At 44.5% G+C, this 22,724-nt stretch overlaps 1 protein-coding gene across 1 annotated transcript in view; it reads right to left on the reverse strand.

Moving 5' to 3' along the window:
- Positions 1 to 22,724, reverse strand: part of babam2 (BRISC and BRCA1 A complex member 2) — a 91,059-nt gene that overhangs the window by 15,895 nt on the left and 52,440 nt on the right. The window contains exon 7 of the mRNA XM_080011759.1: positions 18,133 to 18,242. Coding sequence (XP_079867885.1) covers positions 18,133 to 18,242 — 110 coding nt within the window. The remainder of the gene's footprint in view (positions 1 to 18,132; positions 18,243 to 22,724) is intronic.

Raw genomic sequence — 22,724 nt, forward strand, 5'->3', positions numbered from 1 at the left:
CATGGAGAAGCGTTGTGATTGGAGACGAAACAGCCAATCAGAATTTACCTTCTCATATTCTCCAATTTGTTGATTATGTGGCACATTTGTAACGTTGTGCCATGTTGAGCGAGTGTGCAGGCAAAGAGTGGAGAGGTTGAGTTTGTGAGATGGCATATGAGTAAAATTGAGTGAGGGGTTATTATTGCATGTTAATAGGGATAATAGCCAACATGCAAATACATTCATTGTGCATAGAAGAGATTTTTGTTTGCTCAAATAATTTATGTGCTTGCAAAATATATTTTTCTGTGCTCAAAATCTCCCATTGCTCGCTCAGGAATGAGGCACAAATGTGATGCCATAGCAGCGTCACTCCCATGGAAATGAATGCATGCTTGTTTAATCAGGAAAACCACTGCTGCAGCTCCCCCAGTGATTAATCGGCGGGAGGAGACATTGCCATGTTGTTTTCTCTGCCTCAGAGCGAGAAGAAGGGCAGAAGTGGAGGGACCTGAGGCGTGTTTTGAGGTCTTTCTGAACCACTCAGTGGCCTTTAGCCCACATTTAAAGGCGAGCAGCACTTTTGAATTTGTGGGGAATGGCTTCCTACTCTATTTCAATCTTATCCCTTGGTTGCAGCCCTCAAATGGGACGGTTCACAGGGCATTTAGGGGTATTATGTCATCTTAAGAGCAAGGCTGAAGTCGATGGCTGCCATTAATGAAGCTGGGAAAGCATCATGCATGCAAATGGAAAGCATCATGCAGCGTTACCAGTGTCAAAGGTCACATATGTTGAGAAGGAGCCCTTGGGTGTGTTGTCTGTTGATGAGAGTATTTTTGTTGGGTGGATATGCATGTATCCAGAGGTTAAACACAACATCAGTGAGTCACAACTCACTATTCTGATCCCAGCTCATCACAGATTGCCCATCTTCGACCAAGACAAATACTTCTTGGTTTCATGGTGTGAGGGGCTATCTGCTTGCCATTTCGAGGTGAGGTGGACATACGTTTCTCTCTGTGATTACGTAATTCTGGAGAAATGAAAGGTGGAGTGGAGAGTGAAGTGTTGTTTCCGAAAAACCACACTCATAGGGAAGGTTGATGACCTATTCAGGGGTCAGCGAAAGGCTGAACTGGGCAGTGTCTGTGGTGGGAGGACAACAGCGATTGGTCTTTTTCTTGAGAGAAGTGTGTACATGGAAAAAATAAAGGCTGTTGCAGAGGCAGTTCAATGTAATATTAGGCAACAGTTGAAATCTGGAAAGTTGACTCATCATCCCTGACATTTATGGAAGATGTATTTACCGGTAGCCTACATTTGCAAAATATTGCTTTTGCACAATGATCCTAAATTGATGTTAGCAGCCAATGCTTCAAAATCAAAATTATGACTTAAAGAGAGCACAACATTTTAAAGGGGATATAAATAGAATATTTCACAGATTGTTCACAGTAAAGCCACACAAACTGTCTTCAAGCTGTTTGCATTTGGAACAAGAGACCTAATACCACTGTTTACAGTTGGCTTTGTCCAGATAATTAGCATTTGCTTGTGCTTTTTTCTGCACTTCAACAAATGGATTGATTTAAAGTGGCTTACAGTGACGTGGAGTGGAGCCTTTGAGAGTGGAAACCTAAATGATGCCCATCTATCCACCCACAGATCCAAGAATAGCCATGTATCATTCAGATGGAAATGCAGACTGAGGCACAGAACACAGACTTTGGATGGGGAAAAAACTGCTTTGTTCATCAATGATTTGTTTCATCGGCAGGCATGTGAACACATGTAGTATGTTTTAAGGTTGTATTGTTCTCTTATAATTTGATCGGTTCTAACTTCCACATTTTTCAAGGCTTCTGGAAAAGTGACTGACTGATAGGACCAGAACTGACTGACTGACTGACTGACTGGCTTTTTTCCAGACTTAGGGAGGCTCAAAGTCCCCCCCAATGGAAAGAATTGGCTGGAGATGTTTTTGGTGAATAAGCATCAACTGAAAATACATTTCAGGCAAAAAGAAATCCCAGGTTGGTGTCAAAATTGATTTGAAGAGCCACCGTATTTCAAGGTTAGGCTGGGGCGGGTGTGGATTAAACTAGACACGGAGCTCATTCGCACCTGCACTCCACATTGGAGCAGATTATGGCAATCAAGTAGGATGATATGGGATTAAAAGAAACTGACAACTTATGGACAGACAAGCATGTAAATATTTACCCGGCAGTCGTGTGAGAGAACACGCGGAGCTGTGCGCTACTCCCGCCCTTAAGAAGAGGTTTGGATGCTGCTCTTGACAGAAGAGTTATTTGACTGCTTGGTGTCACATCTGTTTACTTTTGAGTCTATCATATCTTAGGAAAGGGAAACACATTCACACGTACACCGTCCAGATCCGTCGGCAATTTAGGGGCTCCAAATAGACTAACCTGCACTTGATGCATGTAACCCACGCAGAGATAGTGAGAACATGCAAATACCCCAAATAAGATTTGAACGCAGGCCGCTGCGAGGCACCACTGTTCCACTGTGCTGCACCAAATATTGAATATGCAAACCCTTAAAAAACACTCGGGCTGAAATCACAGCACGAAGTTCCTCGATTCCTTGTCTGTTACAGTGATAGCCCTACTTTCTGTTTTGTTAGTTGTTAATATGACAATGCCTCCACACAACTGATTCGACACATTGCAGATTTTAAATATTAGCTAAATCCTGGAAAGATCGGGCATTTCCGAGAGGGGCTTTGAATCTACATCAAATCCCCTCAGTGAGTTACACATAGGTAATCTCCCAATCCGGAAACAATGCAATTATTCATTCTCCCCAATGGGCCCCTTAAGGTGTTCCTGGCTCCCGTGTGCACCAATGACACAGCTCTCGATACGCAACCCACACAACAGCACAGAGTCAGAGTCATCGTGCGGACCGGCTGCCTACCACAACCCCTCTGAGCCATGCACTGTACCGCGTGACACATTTACAGTAGACAACACAAATACACCAGGCTGATGCTGTACGGTGATGGGGATGCCTATGACTTCACCAACCCGAGAGATTATCCTCAGTGACTCAGGTGGATGGTGATGAAGCTCGGTTTGTTTGTTGTTGTGTATAGGCTAGTTTGTGTGTGTATGACAGTGCAATATCAGCGCCAGTGCACAAGAGCAGATGAGCGTGGGATTCTAAGCAAGTCAACAGCCAGCCCCCGGATGTTAAGACGAGATTAGACAAAGACACGCGGTGTTTGGACAGTGTTTCAAAGGAATTACTTTTTTTTTTTTTTTTTCCCCTCACTGGCTCCAGGGTATCTAAATACATCCCTCTATCATAATGAGGCAATATTCTTGGCGCAATAGCCAAAATTGTGTTGATTAGTCTCCTACTGGGTCAAAAGCGCTTCATATATTTAAAAAAAGCTACAAGTCACCGCTGTCAGTAGGAGGAATTGATCAAAGTCTGCTGCGGCCCAAGAAAAGCTGGTTAAATCCATATTCACAAAAGTGAAACAAAGTCATGAGGATGACGAAACGCTAGGGACGCACACAGCAGAAGGGGTTGATGGTGAACCGGCGTCCCATGGTAGATTCGGAACAAAGGATACAAGGTGCAGAAGCACCTGGAGCTGGTACTCTTACGGAACAATCGGGTGCTTTTGATACACATGAAGGAGGTTGGTGGGTGGTCCCCACCTCTCGACTCGCTGTCACAGAGTTGCACAGAACATTGTACAGGTGCGGCCCCGCCGGGACACCTATCGTCATCTCTCTGTCGTTTGGTCCTGCTTTGCCTCTGTTCTACTCTGCGTTGGTGCTGCTGTAAACTTCCTAGGGTTGAATTAAGAGACAAGATCTGACAAAATTATTCTCTTCGGTTCCTTAAAAGTTTACCGCTGTCTCCTCCAATCCAGCATGTTAAAATGGTACGAATTTGACATTATATGTACACAGAACATATTTGCAGATTTTTTTCCCCGTCTGGAACGCAATCGTCCGATCTGCACAACACAAGAGAGCTGTCGAGGGTAAAAGAGGAGGAAAAGAACGAAGAAGACGGCGCCGGGGAGCTGCGTGGAGTGATGCAAACTGCCTGCAATGTCATCAATAAGGAGTGGACTTGGTTTAGATGGAGCACTGTTTTTTTGCATTTTGGACAGTGAGAACATCTAGAAAACACAGTGGAACTACATCCAATTGAAATTCAAGGGTTTTTAAAAGACTATAAAACACCTCTAAGAAGCCTGCAGAAGGGACACAAAAAAATTGTACACCCACACACCCACACAGTCACACATATACACACACAAAAATATGCGTACACACACACACTCCAACACGTGTGCGCGCGCACACACACACACACACACACACACACACACACACACACACACACACACACACACACACACACACACACACACACACCCCTACCTTAAAGGCAAATGCAGATACACAAACATTAGTGCACTGCAGCCTAAAACTGTCTCTCTGTGTTGATTTTTCTGGGCTCCTAAATCTGGTTTGAGGGCAGAGACGGTGCCCACTCGATTTTGTTATTCAATGCAGCAGGTTTTCCGGGGGGGAAGGGGGGGAAGGAGAGACAAATCCAACTCGTCTCACGGGCGGAGTGCAATCAGGTAAACATGGAGCGAAAGTGAAAGGGGAGATTAATGAGACCGTTGTGAAAATAACGGTGGACTAGAGCACTGACTAAAATCATATAAAAGGAGAAAAAGAGAGTGATGTTATGTCCCAGTGTCCAAACTTTAATTGGAAGTAGCTTAGATAACTGGCATTTCTAATACGAGGTGGTTAAGTTAATACAGACCTGATTGAATTACAAGCATGTCTTTGGTTGTCGTGGAGGGTGCGACCATAGTTGCAATGACACATTTTAATCGTTGTGGCTTACCTTAGTTGTAGTCTTTTAAAGATCAACCAACGCAGTGCAATAAGAAAAAAAATAATTAATAGAAAACAAGGTATAATTATCATGTGAAAAAAATTGCTTCCTAGTGAAGACGAAATAAAAGGTCTGGTCATTTGAAAACCCAGAAAAGTAGTGCAAAACTGATTATTAGAACTTGCTGGGGATATATTTAATATCACTTTCTTTCTCACTCATATCTATCAAACTATAAAAGCAAATAATCTCTATGTATGTACTGTATGTATGTAGCCGGTTATTTGATTATCTCTACAACCGTTCGTCCGATCTCCTTCACACTTGCCGGGTATATTTGTGGGGACCCAAGGACGTGCAGTGTGGGATTTAATGCAATTTGGACACGCGACACGTGTAATATCAATAGATTTTCAATAAACAGCGAGCCAGTGGGGGGAAGGGCTTCCTGTGAGAGCAATCGGCCCGTTCTGAACAGTCATGTTTGGTGCAGACAAACGTGTAATATTAATAAACTTTGAATAAACATGTGAACAGCCGAGTTTATCCAAAAGCGTGACTTGGGTGTGTTTTTTCTTATGAGAAAGAGTGTATTTCCCTGGTGTTTTTCACTGCGAGTCGCTGCAACTTTCATGAACAGGCATGTTTTAAACGGGCACTGCCCTAGTGTATATGTATAATGGTCAAAGTAGGTCTGCATTGAGTTTGTATTGTGCTAATCATGCTGAAAGATTATGTTTCCCAAAGGGTACAACGTGGCAAGTCAAAGTCTGTTAAAGTCCCTGCAAGGTCAATTCATTAATTTGTTTCCAAACACATGATACATGTTAGAAAATCATTGTTGAAACATGTCAAAAGACTTTGATCTATGTAGTTCTGAATAGTGGGTTAAACTGTTTCTCACTATTTTTGTGTTCCGGATGTTTTGGGCGGGCCTAAATTATGATTTGATGATGCACTGAAATCATACTCAACAAAGCCCCTCCCCTAACACTATATAAAGAGTAGAGCGCATCTGCAAACTGGGTGCAGTGGCGTGCGCCTGTAATCCAGGCTGGAGGATCGTTTGAGCTCAGAAATTCTGAGCTGCAGTGCTCTGTTGATTGGGTGTCGTGCACTAAGTTCGGTATCGATATGGTGTTCCTGGGGGAGCCCAGGACAACCAGGTCATCTAAGGAGGGCTGCAATGGTCCAGGTTGGAAAGAGAGCATCAGTGGCGAAATAAGCCAACCTGACAGCCCATACATTGGGATAAAACGCTGTTTTGGGAATAAACACCTGAAGTAAAAGGCTTATTCGGGGAGGCTGTGACACATGCCACAGACTCCCAGGACAGAAAAGAACTGTCCTGTCTGTTTGACTGAGTGGACTTTGGTTATGTTAGCATTAGCTGCATGCTAGCAGGCCGTGGAGCCCCGACCTGTCCCGTGGAGGATAAGCGGGCAGGGCCACTGGAGAGCGGGGAGTCCTGCAGCCAGACAGCAGCTCTTTGAGGTGAGCAACTAGAGACAATAATTCAACTCTAATGTAAACGTTTGATGTGATTAGCATAGATTCAGCGCCTTCAGTGGACACGTCCCCAGTGCCTTAGAGCAGAGGATACAACCTTTTTATATGTCCTAATTATATACTTATATACTTTCAGACACACACTTTTTTTTCAATCTTTCAAATTTGGCTGGGTGGTTAATAATACATTTTTTCTGTGGTGTGACAATCTCAGAACACATTTATTTTTAATTTACAGGGACTTTAAGATATTTCATCATTCATTGTCTATCAATATTTACCAGATCCCTACACCATTGGCTGACAGGTAACCCCAGTCCATGACTGTGCTTCACTGAGGGCAGCAGACAGGTAGAGAGTGTGCTTCTAGACCACTCCTCTTTTGAGATACTGGCATCTGTGCCATCCAAAAATTTCTAATATGGACTTACCGCACCGTAAGACGTTCTGGACTTAAGGCGTGCTGGAATCTCTTTTGTTTGGACTTTTGTACTTTACGCAAAAAATGGTTCCTAAGCTGCAACAGGCCCTATTAGGCCTATCAAAATAATTTCTTATGAAACTCCTTATGATTCTCGAAACAAACAATTGTCTCGGTATCTGGAAAACTGCCAAACTGTCTGGTGTTTTTGTTTCATTGATTGACTGATATGACTAATGTCTAAATAAAAAGAAAATAGCCTGCACTCAGTTTATTCTTTATCAGATTTTTCTTTATTTTTGGCATGAACGTCGTGTCTGCCAGATGATTCTGCCAGATGCTGAGCAAGCACTCCCCTGGATTTCCTTCTGTTCCTTAAGGAAGTAACCTTTATGCTGTCTCAGCTTTTGGGGTCTTGTACTGCCCGTTCCGTCTTTAACTACAGATTTGCTGGGATATTGCACATTGATTATAGCTCTGTTGATATAAAACTAACTGTATGATGGTCAAAGTACTAAAGACATCCCAGCATTTGCAATTACCATTCAATTCACCAATAACATGTATGTGCTAAATTCCATCACTAAAACAGCTGGTAAAGGTAAACACAAAATTAAGCTCAATAAGGTAGTAAGTCAGGGTTACTTGAGTCACAAGAGATCAATAACATTTTGGAAAACATACTTAATATTTGTACAGCCCAGAATGTATTTACTTCCCAGATACAATAGCTTTGAAACACATCTTTCTCTGGTGACCCAAGACTTGCACAATACTCCCATATCCCATCATATACTGTATATATTAGTTGGAGTAATCTCTTTGGTACCATGTGATGAATAGACATGGATTGAAGCCAACACACTCCCTGCTGGACTCCCACTTGCTCCTGCCTGGTGGCCCTGATATTGCCTGTCTGCCGCCCTCTCGAACAGCATCCTGAGAAAGTACAACCATCCTCAGCCAATCCTCTTGACCCGGGGAGCCCTTTTGCTTGCAATGGCATCTTTTCTTTCCAAGCTGACTCTTCAGTCTGGCTGCTGTGCTGTCTTTAGTGCATCAACAGAGCCAAAATGATGTTTTCTATTATTCAAGAAAAAGGGACTTTGCTTTTTTGGGGAGGGCTGGAAAAAGAGCCTTATTACATAAATAAAAAAAAGGAACTCAGAAGTTACCTGCAAAGTATCACAAGTAAACCGTGAGTAGGAATCGCGAGCAACTCTCCCTTACAAGGGCAAGTATAGAGCCTTGGTTGCTCTTAATCAATAAAGTTTCTACAAAGAGTTAAAGCAGAAATGTGTGGAGGTACGGTGCCATCAGAAGCGAGGAACAAGTGCTACAGCCGACCATGTGCAAATCGCTAAAAAGTGTGGGTGTCGGTCGTCGATTCCAACAGGTTCTTTCCTTTTTCCCTTTCCTGGCCGCTCCATCGGCAGAAAACATCACCGAGCAGTGATTTGTTTGAAGATACAGGATGAAAAAAGCAACAGAGAGAGAGAGAGGGAAGGATAGAGAGAGAGACAGAAGGGGTGGCAACGGGGGGGGGGATAGCACATAGTAGCTCGGAGGAGGGGGGGGGGGGGGTCCCTGGATGTGATCGGTCGCCGTAGGGAGAGAGAGAGAGAGAGAGAGAGAGAGAGAGAGAGTGAGGGGGGGTATCAAACAGCTCGGCACTGGCAGGAGAAGGAGATGGACAGAAAAAAAAGACAAAGAAAGACAGGAGGAATCAAGGAAGGCAAGAAGCGTTTTCCTTTTTTTCTTCTTCCCTTTCTCGCTGTGTTGCAGCGGAGCGAGGAGCGACCTTGCCGGGGTAGAGCGCAGCGCTTCGCTCCCTTTCAAGTCCCACTCACTCTCGCTCACTCCCTTTGAGGATCAGCCAGAGGGATCAGCCGAGGAGAGAGAGAGAGAGAGCAGATAGAAATAGAGAAAGACGGAGAGACAGAGAGAAAGAACGAGAGAGAGACAGAGAGAGAGAGACAGAGAGACAAGTGGCAGACGTTGAGGATAAAATAAATATATAAAAGAGACGGGAGGGAGCGGGAGAAGGAAAGAGAGAGAGAGAGAGAGAGAGAGAGAGAGAGAAATGAGAGCAGAGAGAAAAAAAATGGGAAAACTGTTTGGTTAAAAACTGCAAGACGGGAGTCCAAGGAGAGGAGAAAGACGGTAGGAAAGAATGATCGATAGATAAAGGTAGATAGCCAGATAATGAGATAGAAAAAAAGAAAAAAGAAAGATGGATGGATGGATGGATGGATAGAAGGCCAGGATGGAGATGGAGCTTGACGCAAAACATCAAGAACGAAAAGGTAAGGAGAGAGAGAGAGGGGAAAAAAACAAAAACAAAAATAAACCCCTTGTTAGGCCAAAGATAAACAAGGGTCGCGAAGGACAATATGGCGAGATGTGAGGCCAACACATCTGCGCACGAACCACACACACACACACACACACACACACACACACACACACACACACACACACACACACACACACACACACACACACTATAGAATAAATTAAGTGGCATTGTTATCCCATGCGCACACCCCAATTTGCACTCGTGCACACAAAAACAAACAAATGCGCGGTTGCTGCTGCTGCGGCGGCCTTTTCTTCAAACGCCGGTAAAGACATACATTCAGAGCCCTGGGTCATGAATTAACACACTCCCACGCAGCCGACAGCAGAGAGAGAGAGAGAGAGAGAGAGAGAGAGAGAGAGAGAGAGAGAAAGGGCAGCGGAAACAAGCGGCGGAATCACACGCATGCGGCCTTGATACGCGTATCTGCGGATATGGCGGGACAAAAAGAAAAATCCGAAACAAAACGTGGTAAGGGACAGGAGAGAATGGATGAAGGAGACGCTGAGCCTGTCGTGGGATTTCCATTTTTCTCCAGTTTTGTTTCCGCGTCTGGTTCTTAGAGCTGAGACACAGGCGGAGACACATGGAGAGATACACACTGGAAACACAGCTTGGTTCAAAACCAGATGGGTGGATGGATGGATGAATAGATAGAAGGGTAGATAGGACAGACAGACAGACAGACAGACAGACAGACAGACAGACAGACAGTTGGGTTCTTGGAGGGCTCAGACAAAGGCAGGTTTTGTTGTGTTGTATAGACTCCCTCGGTTTTTTCCCCCCTCCGTGGACTGCCCACCCTCGGGCGCTGCTAAAACCCCCCACCTCCACCACCCCTCCTTCCTTCTCCCCCTCCCTCCGCTGCCTTCAGCCTGCTTCTGTCTGTTCTCCTCATGCAACTGGCGCAAGAGGAAGCCCCCCTTCCTCCACCACACCCTGCCCTATCGAACGCTCATCGTACGGAGGATTCGGAGTCCGGGCAAGGTTGGACGGACGGATGGAAGGACGGACGCACAGCCACCCACCCACCCACCCAACACACACACACACACACACACACACACACACACACACACACACACACACACCGCCGTGAGCTGTGCAGTTTGCGTCCGGGCCACGCGTAGAAGGAAACGCATTGAAAGACGGCGGCTTTTTTCTCTTCTTGCGGTGTGCGAGCTGAACTGGGGTGGCACAGGAAGTGCTGTCGCTCGTTCCGTGTCGAGAGATAAACATTTTCAACATACTCTCGCACAAATGGTGTAGGAAAGGAAAAAAAAAACATGTGTCAAACAGACAGAGAGGGAGTTTACAGAACTTGTTTGTGGGGCATCTTTGTAATACGTTTAAAGAGACATTTAGAAGAGCAGAGATCTTGTGTGTAAGTCTGCCTACGCTTAAAGGATAGGTTGGCGATTTTTCAACACACTCTATTCAGATGTTGGTTCCCATCTTTTTAATAAATAAATGTTCATAGCAAAAACCTCGGTGAACACTGTTGAGAAACTTACCACTCTGCTGCAGCTTCTCACTGGGCTTTAATGCAGCCCAACGGGGCAAACATTTAGGCCTTAAAAGAAAAGCTTTAAACTCCCTTTTCAGAAACCGGAAACTCACATTATAGGCCATGGGTGTATTTTTTGTGCATAAAAAAATTAGAACATAATAAAATCAGTTTTGATTCAAAACTGATTTTTGCGATTGCCACAGTGCATCCAAAGTGCGGCATTGACTACAGCAGGATGCAAGTAGGAAGCGGCAAAAGTTCTTGTTTCTAGTCTTGTTACGTTAGCGCTGATGTAGCAAAAAGAGCTAAATTGCAGAAGTGCAAAACTGTCAATAAAACCCTGAATAAGATAGATAGTAGGGATGTTAAAAAGTGTCGACTAATCGACCGGCTGTTGAGGGGTTCTCAGTGTTGACAGCAAAAAAATAAAATCGAAACTTTTTTTTTTATGTTTTAAACACCTCATATAACTGTTTACAGTCTATTCAAAATGGTCTTTATAAAATAAAAATAAAAAACTAATGGTACTGTTTTCCAAATGGAAGAGGTAGCAGAGTGTGCAAGTGGCGGTGTGGGCTGCACAAGTTTCGCTCTCTCAAAATTCTTTCTAAGAATTCCGAGGCGGGCCTATCATAGAGACTTTGTGACGGTGATGTCAACTGCCTCCTGTCCCATAATACACACACATTGCACATATGAGCCGCGTAGCGAAACGAGGTTTCATTTCAGATGATGCTTTGTCATCATCTCGCTATGTCAGACTGCCATCAAGTGCGGGTAAAACCATGCAGTTCTCTAGTATTTTAACCGCTGAATATCTTTATCATCATGATTAATTAATAAATAAATGTATTAATTTTAGCCTACATTCAAAAATGCACGCAAATAAATCCATTGTTGATAGGGGCAAAATGGTTTCATTTTCAGACATCACTTTAAAACAATATATTAAATTATTTCAATAATAACAGGTGATTGCAATTGCGGGTGAATGTCAGAAAATTGTTGAATAAACATTGGTGTAGGCCATAGGCCTAGCCCAAAACATAGTCAAGATATAATATATATCTCCGCTTCACGCAATTGTGGGGCTGAAAGGACACAGCACAGACACGGTACTGCGGTAATTAAGTGTTGAAAAATCAAATCCATATCAGATGGGAAAATAAATAGGCCTATCTGGGAAAAACAAAAAAAAACACTAATCGGTAAATAATAGATAGACAGACAGATAGATAGATAGATAGATAGATAGATAGATAGATAGATAGATAGATAGACAGATAGATAGATAGATAAAGAGAGCATAAGATAGACAGACATAGATCATAAGATAGAGAGAGCATCAGAAACGCTGCGGAAGGATGCCAGGAGGAAGCGGCACAACCTCCTGTTTCTAGCCTCTCATGTTAGTGCGGGTGTAGCCAAAAGAGCTGATTCGTAGAAGTGCAAAACAAGTCCATAAAACTCTGAAAAAAAACAGATAAAAAAGCAAGCTTTGTGACTGAGGCTCGAGATTTTTTACTTCCATTCAAGCCATGGGAGCGAGCATGAGGACAAAAAGAAAACATCACGCAAGAGGGCCAGAGAGAAAGAGAGAGAGAGAGAGAGAAAGAGGGAGGGGGAGGGGGAGGGAGAGAGAGAGAGAGAGGGAGGGGTAGGGAGAGCGAGAGAGAGGGAGGGGGGAGAGAGAGAGAGAGAGAGAGAGAGAGAGGGAGGGGGGAGAGAGAGAGAGAGAGAGAGAGAGAGAGGGAGGGGGGAGAGAGAGAGAGAGAGGGAGGGCAGAGGTCCTTTAACCTGGTGCGACAGGGCGTGTGTTCGTAAATAAACATCAGCCTCAGATTATTCTAAGCATGAAGGCTCAGACTGTGGGTGCCCCGAGGTCAGAGAGGGTCCATACCTGACACACACACACACACACACACACACACACACACACACACACACACACACACACACACACACACACACACACAGACACAGACACAGACACAGACACACACACACACACACACTTTTTATCTATTCCATTTATTATCTATATATTCATAAAATAGGGCTCCTTTTGTGTGACCCTCATAATCTTTTATTGTAGATGTATTTAATGCATTTATTTTCCTCTGTGGCGACCCCTAACGGGAGCAGCCAAAAGAGGAAGAAGAAGGAGTAGAAGAAGAAGATTTTCCTCTGTGTGTAACGGGGAGACAGTCACCCCCCACATCCGTAAACAGCCCCCCCCTTTTTTTTTTTCCTTTTCTTTTCCATCGTTTTTTTTTTCTTTTACTAATTCCTGCTCTGTATGTGGATCGACATGGACGAAACTTGAACCACAAGATGTCTGAGACGTCCCGGTGTCTGTAGTTCCAGCGGTTGTGCTGTTCCAGACACTTTTAGTATATAATAAAAATCCGAACAACGTTAGGGTTCCACCCCTGTCGGATAGGGGTCCAGCCCATAGCCTAATAATAATTAAAACAACTAGGCTACTACTACTACTACTAATAATAATAATAATGCATCCATATGGGATTTTAGCAACGCTGGAAACTTCATATCCCCCCACTCGCTCCTCAAACTAGAGAAGGTGAACATGCTCGTCTTGGCACTAAACCTCGACAAAGTCAACAGAAAATCGAACAGGCCAGACATTTTTATTTTATTGTTTGTTTGTTTGTTTGCTCGTTTGTTTATTTAACAGAGACAAGGAGTATCAACTGGGACTGTCCCAGAAAAGCGCATTTTGGCCTTATCCCTTGAGACCCTTCAACGCTGATCTATTTGATTTTGTTTTATTAATTTAACACTACCACTACATGTTATATTGTTTCACATTTAATATCTGAGAATGTCAAGAAAGGCTATTTAATTTGATTTGACTTAATTCAACCAATGCCGGTCTGTTTTATTTTGTTTTAATATAGCCTATTCTGTTTAGCACTGTAAAAAATAAACACAATTCACAGCGTGCGAGTGGCCATGTCTTTTTTTAAATATAGTATTATATATATATATATGTGTGTTCGTGCTGAAAACAAGTATAATATCATTATCGTTATTTTAATTGTGCTGAAAACCGGGACAACTGGTAGTGAATGTTGAGTACAGGGACATTTTAGTGTTTTACAGATATCTGTCGGGACTCGAGACACAGCTCAAAACCGGGATGTCTGGTCACGTATATTAAATCGTTGTTCTGTTTAAAGAAATATGTGTTGTCAATTATATTCTGCTTATGCTGCCTTTTTGTGAATGAAAAGCCCCCCCACCAAGACGAGACAGTTAGATTATTGGGTGACGATCGATCGGCAGCAAAAATCTCATGACCGGTTCGGCCCTATCACATACACTCACAGACACGTGAGTGTCACTCTAATAGTCGGTCTATTAGAAAGGAATTTTCTACTTTTTATTTTTGTACTTTTTCCTAGGACTAATTGTGTGCTATCACCGGGTGCGTTGCATTACATTTCACTGCATATATGTATGGAAGTATGTATATGTATGTGACAAATAAAAAATCTTGAATCTTGAATCTTGAACACAATATCTACAGACGTCGAGTCATCCCCAACTCAGAACCAGTGTCCTCAGTCACTTTTTCCGTTATTTTTGTTATTATTTAGTTATCCCTTTTGTTCTCCAGACGTTTTTGAGGAACCGAATGACGAGTTTGGCCACAGGGACGCTGCGCTTATTCACCACGACGCGGAGCTAGGTTCACGACACGTTCACGCTAGAAGTGGTCCTCTCGAATCAGACGCGGAGGACCCCCGTTATGGCGTTATATTTGTGCCTCATTCCTAAGCGAGCAACGGGAGATTTTGAGCACGCAGGCACATCAATTATTTGAGCAAACGAAAATCTATTCCGTGCACAATGAAAGTATTTGCATGTTTGCTCATATTTATATTAGAGATGTTAACGACACATATTTTTGCTAGTCGATGAGTTTGGAAAAAAGATTGCTCTGATCTGAGCTGCGGATCACGCCCTGTTCCCTGCTGTGGAGCTGTTCCTGCTGGAGCTGCTCCAGCTTACCTGGGTCCTCCACGGAGGGGGATGCTCAGCTCACCCCTTTTTTTGGGGTTGGTCACCCCAATTCCCCATTAATTTGAACCATGCCAGATGCTTTTTGCTTTTTCGCTGTCCTTTCAGCACCACAAATGTGTGGAGCCGAGACGGATGTTTCGAAGCTCTTTCTTAACTCAGTTTTAGCGAGGCCTATAGCCTACACCAACGTTTATTCAACAATTTTGTAAGATTCAAAGCAAACACCGGTTACTGAAATAATAAAGTGAGTTGTTTTGACCTGATGCCTGAAAATGAAACCATATGCCAAATCAACAATGCATTTCTTTGCGAGCATTTGCGAGCGTAGGCTAAAATAAATAAATGAATTAATCATGCTGAATCAGATATTCAGCTATAAAATTGCTAGAGAACTGCGTGGTTTGGCCCACACGTGATGACAGTGCGAGATGATGACAAAGCGGCGTCTGAAATGAAACTTCATTTCGCTAATTGGCTCATATGTGCGATGTGCGTGCATTATGGGAGAGGACAGGAGGCAGTTGACATCGCGGGCACAAAAAGTCTCTGTGATAGGCCCGCCTCTGAATTCTCAGAAAGAGTTCTGAGATAGCAAAACTCCAACGTAAAATAAATAAATAGATAAATACATTTTTGATTATACTTTTTACTATCGATACGGAATAAGACGACACATTTTAACATCCCTAACCCATATTGGGAGAAGGATGCTGAGGATGGAGCTGCCAGGCAAGAGGAAAAGAGGAAGGTCAAAGAGAAGGTTTATGGATGTGGTGAGGGAGGACATGCAGGCGGTTGGTGTAAGGGAGGATGATACGCAGAACAGAAGGTATTGGAGGCAGATGATCCGTTGTGGCGACCCCTAAGCAGCCGAAAGAAGAAGAAGAAGAAGAATAAGAAGAATCCATATGTGGTGTGGTTTAAACAAGTTACTGTAAATCACCCATCCCGACACACACATGGAGAGGGAGCCTTTGTCATAACAACGTTCAATTTGCTCCCAGCTTGTTACATCTTGCCACTCTCTTCAATAAAACTGTTTGTCTTGCACATCTTCGCCTTTGTCCCTGTATCGGTGAGCCTGGGAAAAGCCCCTTGGCTGGCCTGTGGCAGGGGAACTGTCACACTCGTGCCTGAACAGGGACCCAGAGATACAGAAGGGCCAGCCGAAGATGCACTAGAGCCACCGGCAGGTCAACGGATGGCCACAGCACCAGTCCTCTCCCAACTGGGGGCAGCAGCACCCAGCGGATGGCCAGCGGAGGACAGGGGGCGAAACAGCTGCAACAGCCACCAATGGTCACCATGTTCAGCTAGCTACTCTTCCAAGCAGCCACCGCTGGGGCCATCAGCAGCCCAGCAGTCAGGCCACCCCTACAAGCAGCCCCGGCAACAGCCAAGCCTAGCTTCACCTCCACCAGGCAGCACAGCAGCCTGAGGCCCCACGCTCCAGAAGGGAGGAGGGGATAGTCTGTTTCGTCGCCCTGGGGGAGCGTCACCCATGAAATGTGCTGTTCCCGGTCTCCAGGGAAATGGACTGTTTTTGTTGGACACTTTTGTTTAAAGTATGGGAATCATGTTTCAGAGTTGGGGCTTAATATTAGGTTAAAGTATGGTTTAACCTAATATTAACCTGTTTCAGAGTCCAGTCTTTTATTTATGTTAGGTATAGGAACCCTGTTTCAGAGTCTGTTTGTTTATTATGTTAAGGTATGTGAAACCTGTTTCAGAGCCCAGGCACTTTATTAAAATTGTTATGCTTGGTTGGGCGGTGGGCCAGGGATTATCCCCAGAATCAGTTTGGTTTTGGAGGTATGTGGTGTGGGGGTGGTGGCAATTAAGCAGCCACACCTGTAGGATCAGGGGTGGCTGTACACCTGTTTCTCATCAGAGAAATTGATGAGCACGGGTTAAATCACCAATCCCCACACACACATGGGAGACGGAACCTTTGTCATGACAATGTTCCATCTGCTCCAGGCTTGTTACATCTTGCCACTCTCATCAACAAAATGTTTTTTTTTTTCAACATCATCGCCTGTTTCTCTCTGTCGAGGAGCCAGAAAAGCCACTTGGGCTTGCCTGTGGCAGGGGTACTGTCACACCATATTAACGGCAATAATAACCCCTCTCATTCAGTTTTACGCATATGCTCTCTAAACTCTAACTCGGTGAACTCACATTGTCGCTCTCTCACTTGCTCAACCTCTCCACTCTGTGAGCGCTTAACTTTGCCTGCACACTCTCTCAACATGGCACAGCGTTACAAATGTGCCACAAAATTAACCAATCAGAGAAGTCAATTCTGACTGGCTGTTTCATCTCCAATCACAATGCTTCAGCGTTAAGCCAAGCAGCTCTGGTCAGCCAATAGGAGGGAAGATACGCTCTCAATGGTGCTGATCCTCGGAAAATGGACACCTGGACCACTGCGTAATTGCTCATGATTTTTTTTAATGAAAAATGACACTTAAATTATTGATAAAATCAGGAACATGTAATTTTATGTTTCTCCAACAAGGAGAATTATTTATTTTAAAGGACAGACGGTAATACTAGTAACACACTTTTTTCAAGAAGCAATTTATTTTTCTAAGTAAACAGCTATCTATGTATATATGGTAACTACACACGGCACCATCTATCTATAGTATATAATGCAACTACACACTACCATCTATCTATGTAATGTATATTAAATATGGAAAGGGAGAGAGGTTTGAAATATTTGGCAGCCTGTCGATTTCCAGCCGACATGCCAACAAAAGCCAGGGGCACAGAGACCTGGTGACAAGACAAACGCTGCTTGGCTTCACGCCGAAGAGTTGTGTTTGCAGCCATTCAGAATTTACCTTCTTCAATTGGTTGATTTTGATTTTGTGGCACATTTGTAACACTGTGCCATGTTGAGCGAGCATGCAGGCAAAGTTAAGCGCACACATGGTTGAGAGAGAGAGAGAGAGAGACTGAGAGAGAGAGACAATGTGAGAGCACTTAGCAAGAGTTTGTGAGAGGGCATCTTAGTAAAACTGAGTGAAAGGGGTTATTATTGCCTGTTAATATGGGTAATAGAAAACATGAAAAATACATTTTTTGTGCACGTGTTAAGCTGTGCTGAAAATCTCTCAGAAACCTTGTCCAGGGAGACCACATGGATATACAGATTGCTTAAAAGATAAGTTTTGCGTTTAAGCACAATGAGAAGCTGCGGCAAAGTGTTAAGTTTCTCAATTGCAAAGCCTTCAGCGAGGTTGTGCTATGAACAATGGTGTCATCAATGACGGGAACCAACATTGTAATAATGGCCTGGGTTGAAAAATGTCGTACATATCCCGAAACAGAAAAATGGTCAAGGCGGTCAGCTGGAAGACCAACTGCCCTGTGAGTACTTACTGCTCAACGCTGGGGGACAGGTAGAGCTTTGGGAAGACTTGTGTTGCTTCGGCATCCTCGAAGCTTACCGAGAGCAAGGCCACGTCCTCTCCGGGATCCAACGCTGTGTCCTAAAGAAGAGGGGAAAGGAGGAGGGGGGGTCAAACAGGATGGACACAAAACTGCTTGGGTCCGCATAACGTTGGTTGGCCTGTCATGTCTGCCTGCCGCCCGAGTGAGCCTGTCTACGAGGAACGAGCCAGTTCAAAAAAAAAAACCACAACAACAAAAAAAAAAAAAAAAAAAAAAAATGGCAGAGGAGGAACGACACCAGTAGAAACATCTGTTTCATTTCGCGCCACATTATCTTCAAGCAGCAGCAGCAGCTTGGGATGTCAGGCTCTTGTCTGGGCGCACCAGGCAAAATTGTGTGCAACAACGTGGAGACGATAACCTCGCGGGTACCCTCTACCCCGAGGTTCCAAAATCCTCCATCCTCCATCTGTTTTTCGGAGCGTAGACATTTTGCGAAAGGGCCATCACCAAATGTGATTGGACCTGAAGAACCACTCTGGGCCAAACCCCCTTAGTCTCTCCTTCAGTCTTTGCCTTTCACTCTCAACGGCGTTAATCAAATGTCTCACAGATGGTTTGAACTCATCCATTTGTGATAATCGCTGCCCTCCGAGGTGCGGGGGAAATCTCCTTACCACAATACAATATGGGCAGAGGCGCGGAACGCAGTGCGGCTAACCAGTCCGTAGCATGGCAGCCTCTGAGGTGGCGAGCCGACCGCACGCGACCGAGGTTTTCCTAATGACAAAACTGATCTGTCAATGGAGTTAAGGGGAGAGCGGGATCTCCCTTGCTGAGCATTTCTTGATCAAGACGAGCGGCGGAAATTGTTCCGCATATGAGCTAATTGTCATAATAATCAACGTTGTTTTTTATCTCAAAGTATTGAAGTCGCCCTTTAGAAATAGCTAAATATAGACCACTAAAATGGGAAAATAAATGAATAATAAAATAAAAAAACTCCCCTTAACAAATAGAAGAATTGAATCGTGTCCACAAAACCATGAAAAGAGCAGAGTGATAAAAAGATGTTGGCAGTGTAACATCTTTCATACATCAGCTACATTGCACGTATGTTGCCGTGGTCGTATTGCTCAGCACCGACAGCCTAAGCAATGGGTCAATAACTCCTGTTTGTCGTAGCGGATTTGTTAGGAGGAGTGGGAAATAAAGAACAGAAAGGGAGGCAGTGAAAGGGACGGCAGTAGGTGTGGGATCGACAAAGTGTTGCTTGATGGAATCAGCTCACATCAATCCGTGTCAGTAAACAAGGGTGAGTTTGGCGTCTTAGGCAGCGCTCAGAGTTTCCACCATTGATGATAGGGGACAGATGGGGGGAAAAAGGCGGATGCAGGTTTTGTGTGAGAGCCCGGTTGGGGAAGGGGGCGGCACAATTGTTGTGCTCCTGTTTGTAGCTGTCAAGTCCGGTTCTCGTCTCCGTAAAGGTGATCCAACGGACGCCTCGTTGGGATTGCGATAGACGGAATCGGAACCAACAGCGAGGTGAAGGGGGCCGCAAGAGAACATCGGGTCGTTCTGCATGGGCTGCCTTTGTGCCCTGGACCGGGTCGTGGCGACAAGGCAGCCGCTAAGGAAGCCTTCCTGCAGAGTGATTCAGAGTCGCGTTCGTCCTGGCAGACAACCGAGAGCTGTCACAAGCCATACGCCATCAAGGCAGCAGACGCAAAAAATACAAAACAAAAATACAAAGTTAAAGACAGACCCCGCCTCTGAAGTTTGAGCTTATGCCACTCTGAATTATTGTGCTGCGTGAGGCACCCAAACCTCAAGGATAAATAGTAACTTTTGTCTTTAGTCGATCAAACCTTACAAACTCTCATTAGTCTCATCACTTTGACTTTATTTTGATATTATGATTCATATGATGTGATTCATTCTTCGCTCTAATATTAAGCTGTCCAGCAACAAATGTTTTCCTTAAACATAAACAACAAACAAACTATATTTCTAATTATAAAATAAGTAAGTTTGTCAAAGGCAAAGCTAGTTTGCTGTCAAATATTTTGCTTATGCCATTTCAACAAGTGTGCAACAGAGGTCAAACTATTTGAGACACATCTCAAGTAGTTTGTGTGCAATTAGTCAAAGGTCAAACTTTGACTAAAAACAGTAGAGAAAATACACACACACCGATCAGCCACAACATTAAAACCACTGACAGGTGAATTGAATAACATTGCTCATCTTGTTCCAATGGCACCTGTCAAGGGGTGGTATACTGTATATTAGGCAGCAAGTGAACGGTCAGTTCTTGAAGTTGATGTGTTGGAAGGAGGAACAATGGGCAAGTGTAAGGATCTGAGCAACTGTGACAAGGGACAAATTGTGATGGCTAGACGACTGAGTCAGAGCATCTCCAAAACGACAGGTCTTGTGGAGTGTTCCAAAAGGGGTCCAAGGAAGGATAACCGGAGAACTGGTAACAGGGTCATGGGAGCCCATGGGCTCATTGATGCGTGTGTGGAGCGAAGGCTAGACCGCCTGGTCCGATCCTACAGAAATTTGCTGAAAAAGTTAATGCTGCTATGATAGGAAGGTGTGAGAACACACAGTGCATCACAGCTTGCTGTGTATGGGGCTGTGTGGCCGCAGACCAGTCAGAGTGCTCAGGCTGACCCCTGTCCAGTGCCAAAAGCACCTAAAATGGGCATCTGAGTGTCAGAACTGGAACATGGAGCAATGGAAGAAGGTGGCCTGGTCTGATAAATCACTTTTTCTTCTACATAATGTGGAGACGGCGGAGTGTCCCCGTTATGCACAAGCGCTAATTACAGATGGCGGGAGACAGGTCCCAATCTATACCTGATCTATGGTCACGCTCTCCTCTCTCTCCACCCGTGATCAGCAGACTGTGCTGCGACTCTCCTGCGCGCACAAGAAAGCCACTTTCATTTTCGTTTTTGTAGCGTCCGAATAAGTATTGATAACACGCTTAGTATTTCACAAATTACAATTTTATTTGATGAACGTCGGCGCTGAAACGTGAAAATGAACTAAATGGGTTGTATTTCTATAAAAAAAAGAAAAAAATACGATGGTGGGCAAGTAATATAATCTGTGTATGCCCGAGCACCGTGTAACACTGATAACCGTGGCAACCCTAATACATATTTCGGTGCGTACTTCACATTTATTTCACATGTCAAACCTGATTGATTGACTGATTGAACCCTGCCCATCTCCTGCCTGGTTTCAGACTGAGAAAGGTGCTACATGTCTAGAGGCGGGTTTATGCAAATTATGGGCGAAAATGATGTTACAAATAAGGATGTATGTCAGTGAGAGTGTAGGCCGAATCTGACTTGTTTGACATGTTCGACAGGTTTCACATTCTTTCAACCCCGATCGGGACCCTTTACACAACACAACTGCTTGCACCGCCTGAGGCATTTGCAGAGCTTTAATAAAGCAATATGGGACCTTTTAGTGAATTAGTCTTGGAAGAAAAAATAAAATATTTGAGCAGAAACAAACAGGTTTGTTTGACAGCTGGCACTGATTTGGTTAGGGAACAGAGAGAAGAGCTTTAATTTGTTTTTGTCTTTATTTTTGCATTGCAGATCAGTGTTGGATCGTTGTGGAAAAGTATGTAAAAGAACAAAGGTGACCTTTAATGGTTCTTGGCTTTAAGAAAAAAAAAATCCCTATTCAAAGAGGAAACTTAACTTCTGATAGTGTAACAAAATACAAATCTAAAACTGCCTACAAATGCGGGGATACACAGATGCACAAACACGCGCACAAACACAGTTAAGCCCTTTTAACCAACAAGACTTGGGGCCATGTGCTGCTCACTTATGTAAATAGGTAGTGGAGAACAAACATCATTAAAAGTGCCCGTGCGGCCCAGGCCATGGGCAGGCCCTTAATGATGAGACGTCTTCACAGGAGAGTAATGAGCACTGAAACAGTCCAGGTCAAAGGACCATGGGTCAAGGAGGGAGTCCTTCGAGGCTGGCAGTTGAGATGTCAAGGCAGTGTTTACTCCGTGACCCAAGGGAACGTGACTCAACTGCTCTCGGACCTGGGTATTGGGAGCGGGTAAAGTGTGTGTGCAAGTGGGCTGGAGGGTGTCCCGGAGTTCAAGCTTTCACGTGGGTTTACCACCCTAGCCCTGCCATCGTCTTCTCTCCTCCCTCAGACGTATAAACCGCATTACGTGCATCCTCCTCCATCCTCCTTGCACTCCCTCTGTCCGTCCTTGCATGTGGCGACGCCTCTGGCGCCTCCTCCACCAGTGTCACATGTGACAGGTTGCAGATGTGACAGCTGTCCTTATGCCAGAACAAGTCCAGAGCCAAAGTCACAGCGAAGGCAAACACGCTTGTCTGTACCGCCGCACCAAAGGAAAGAAGGAAGGAAGAAAGGGGGGTTTAGAGGGCAGGCACGGGTGAAAGAGGTATAGGGTGCTTTTGTCCGCCGTCTTCGCCCAACTTCAAATGTCACGGCCGACGCGGCAGGGTGGCTTGAGTGACAGGGAGGTCGTCGTGCGAGGACGTGTCCGGCTCCTGGGCTCG

Source organism: Zeus faber (genome assembly GCF_960531495.2).
Source record: "Zeus faber genome assembly, chromosome: 13".
Classification (NCBI taxonomy): Eukaryota; Metazoa; Chordata; class Actinopteri; order Zeiformes; family Zeidae; genus Zeus; species Zeus faber.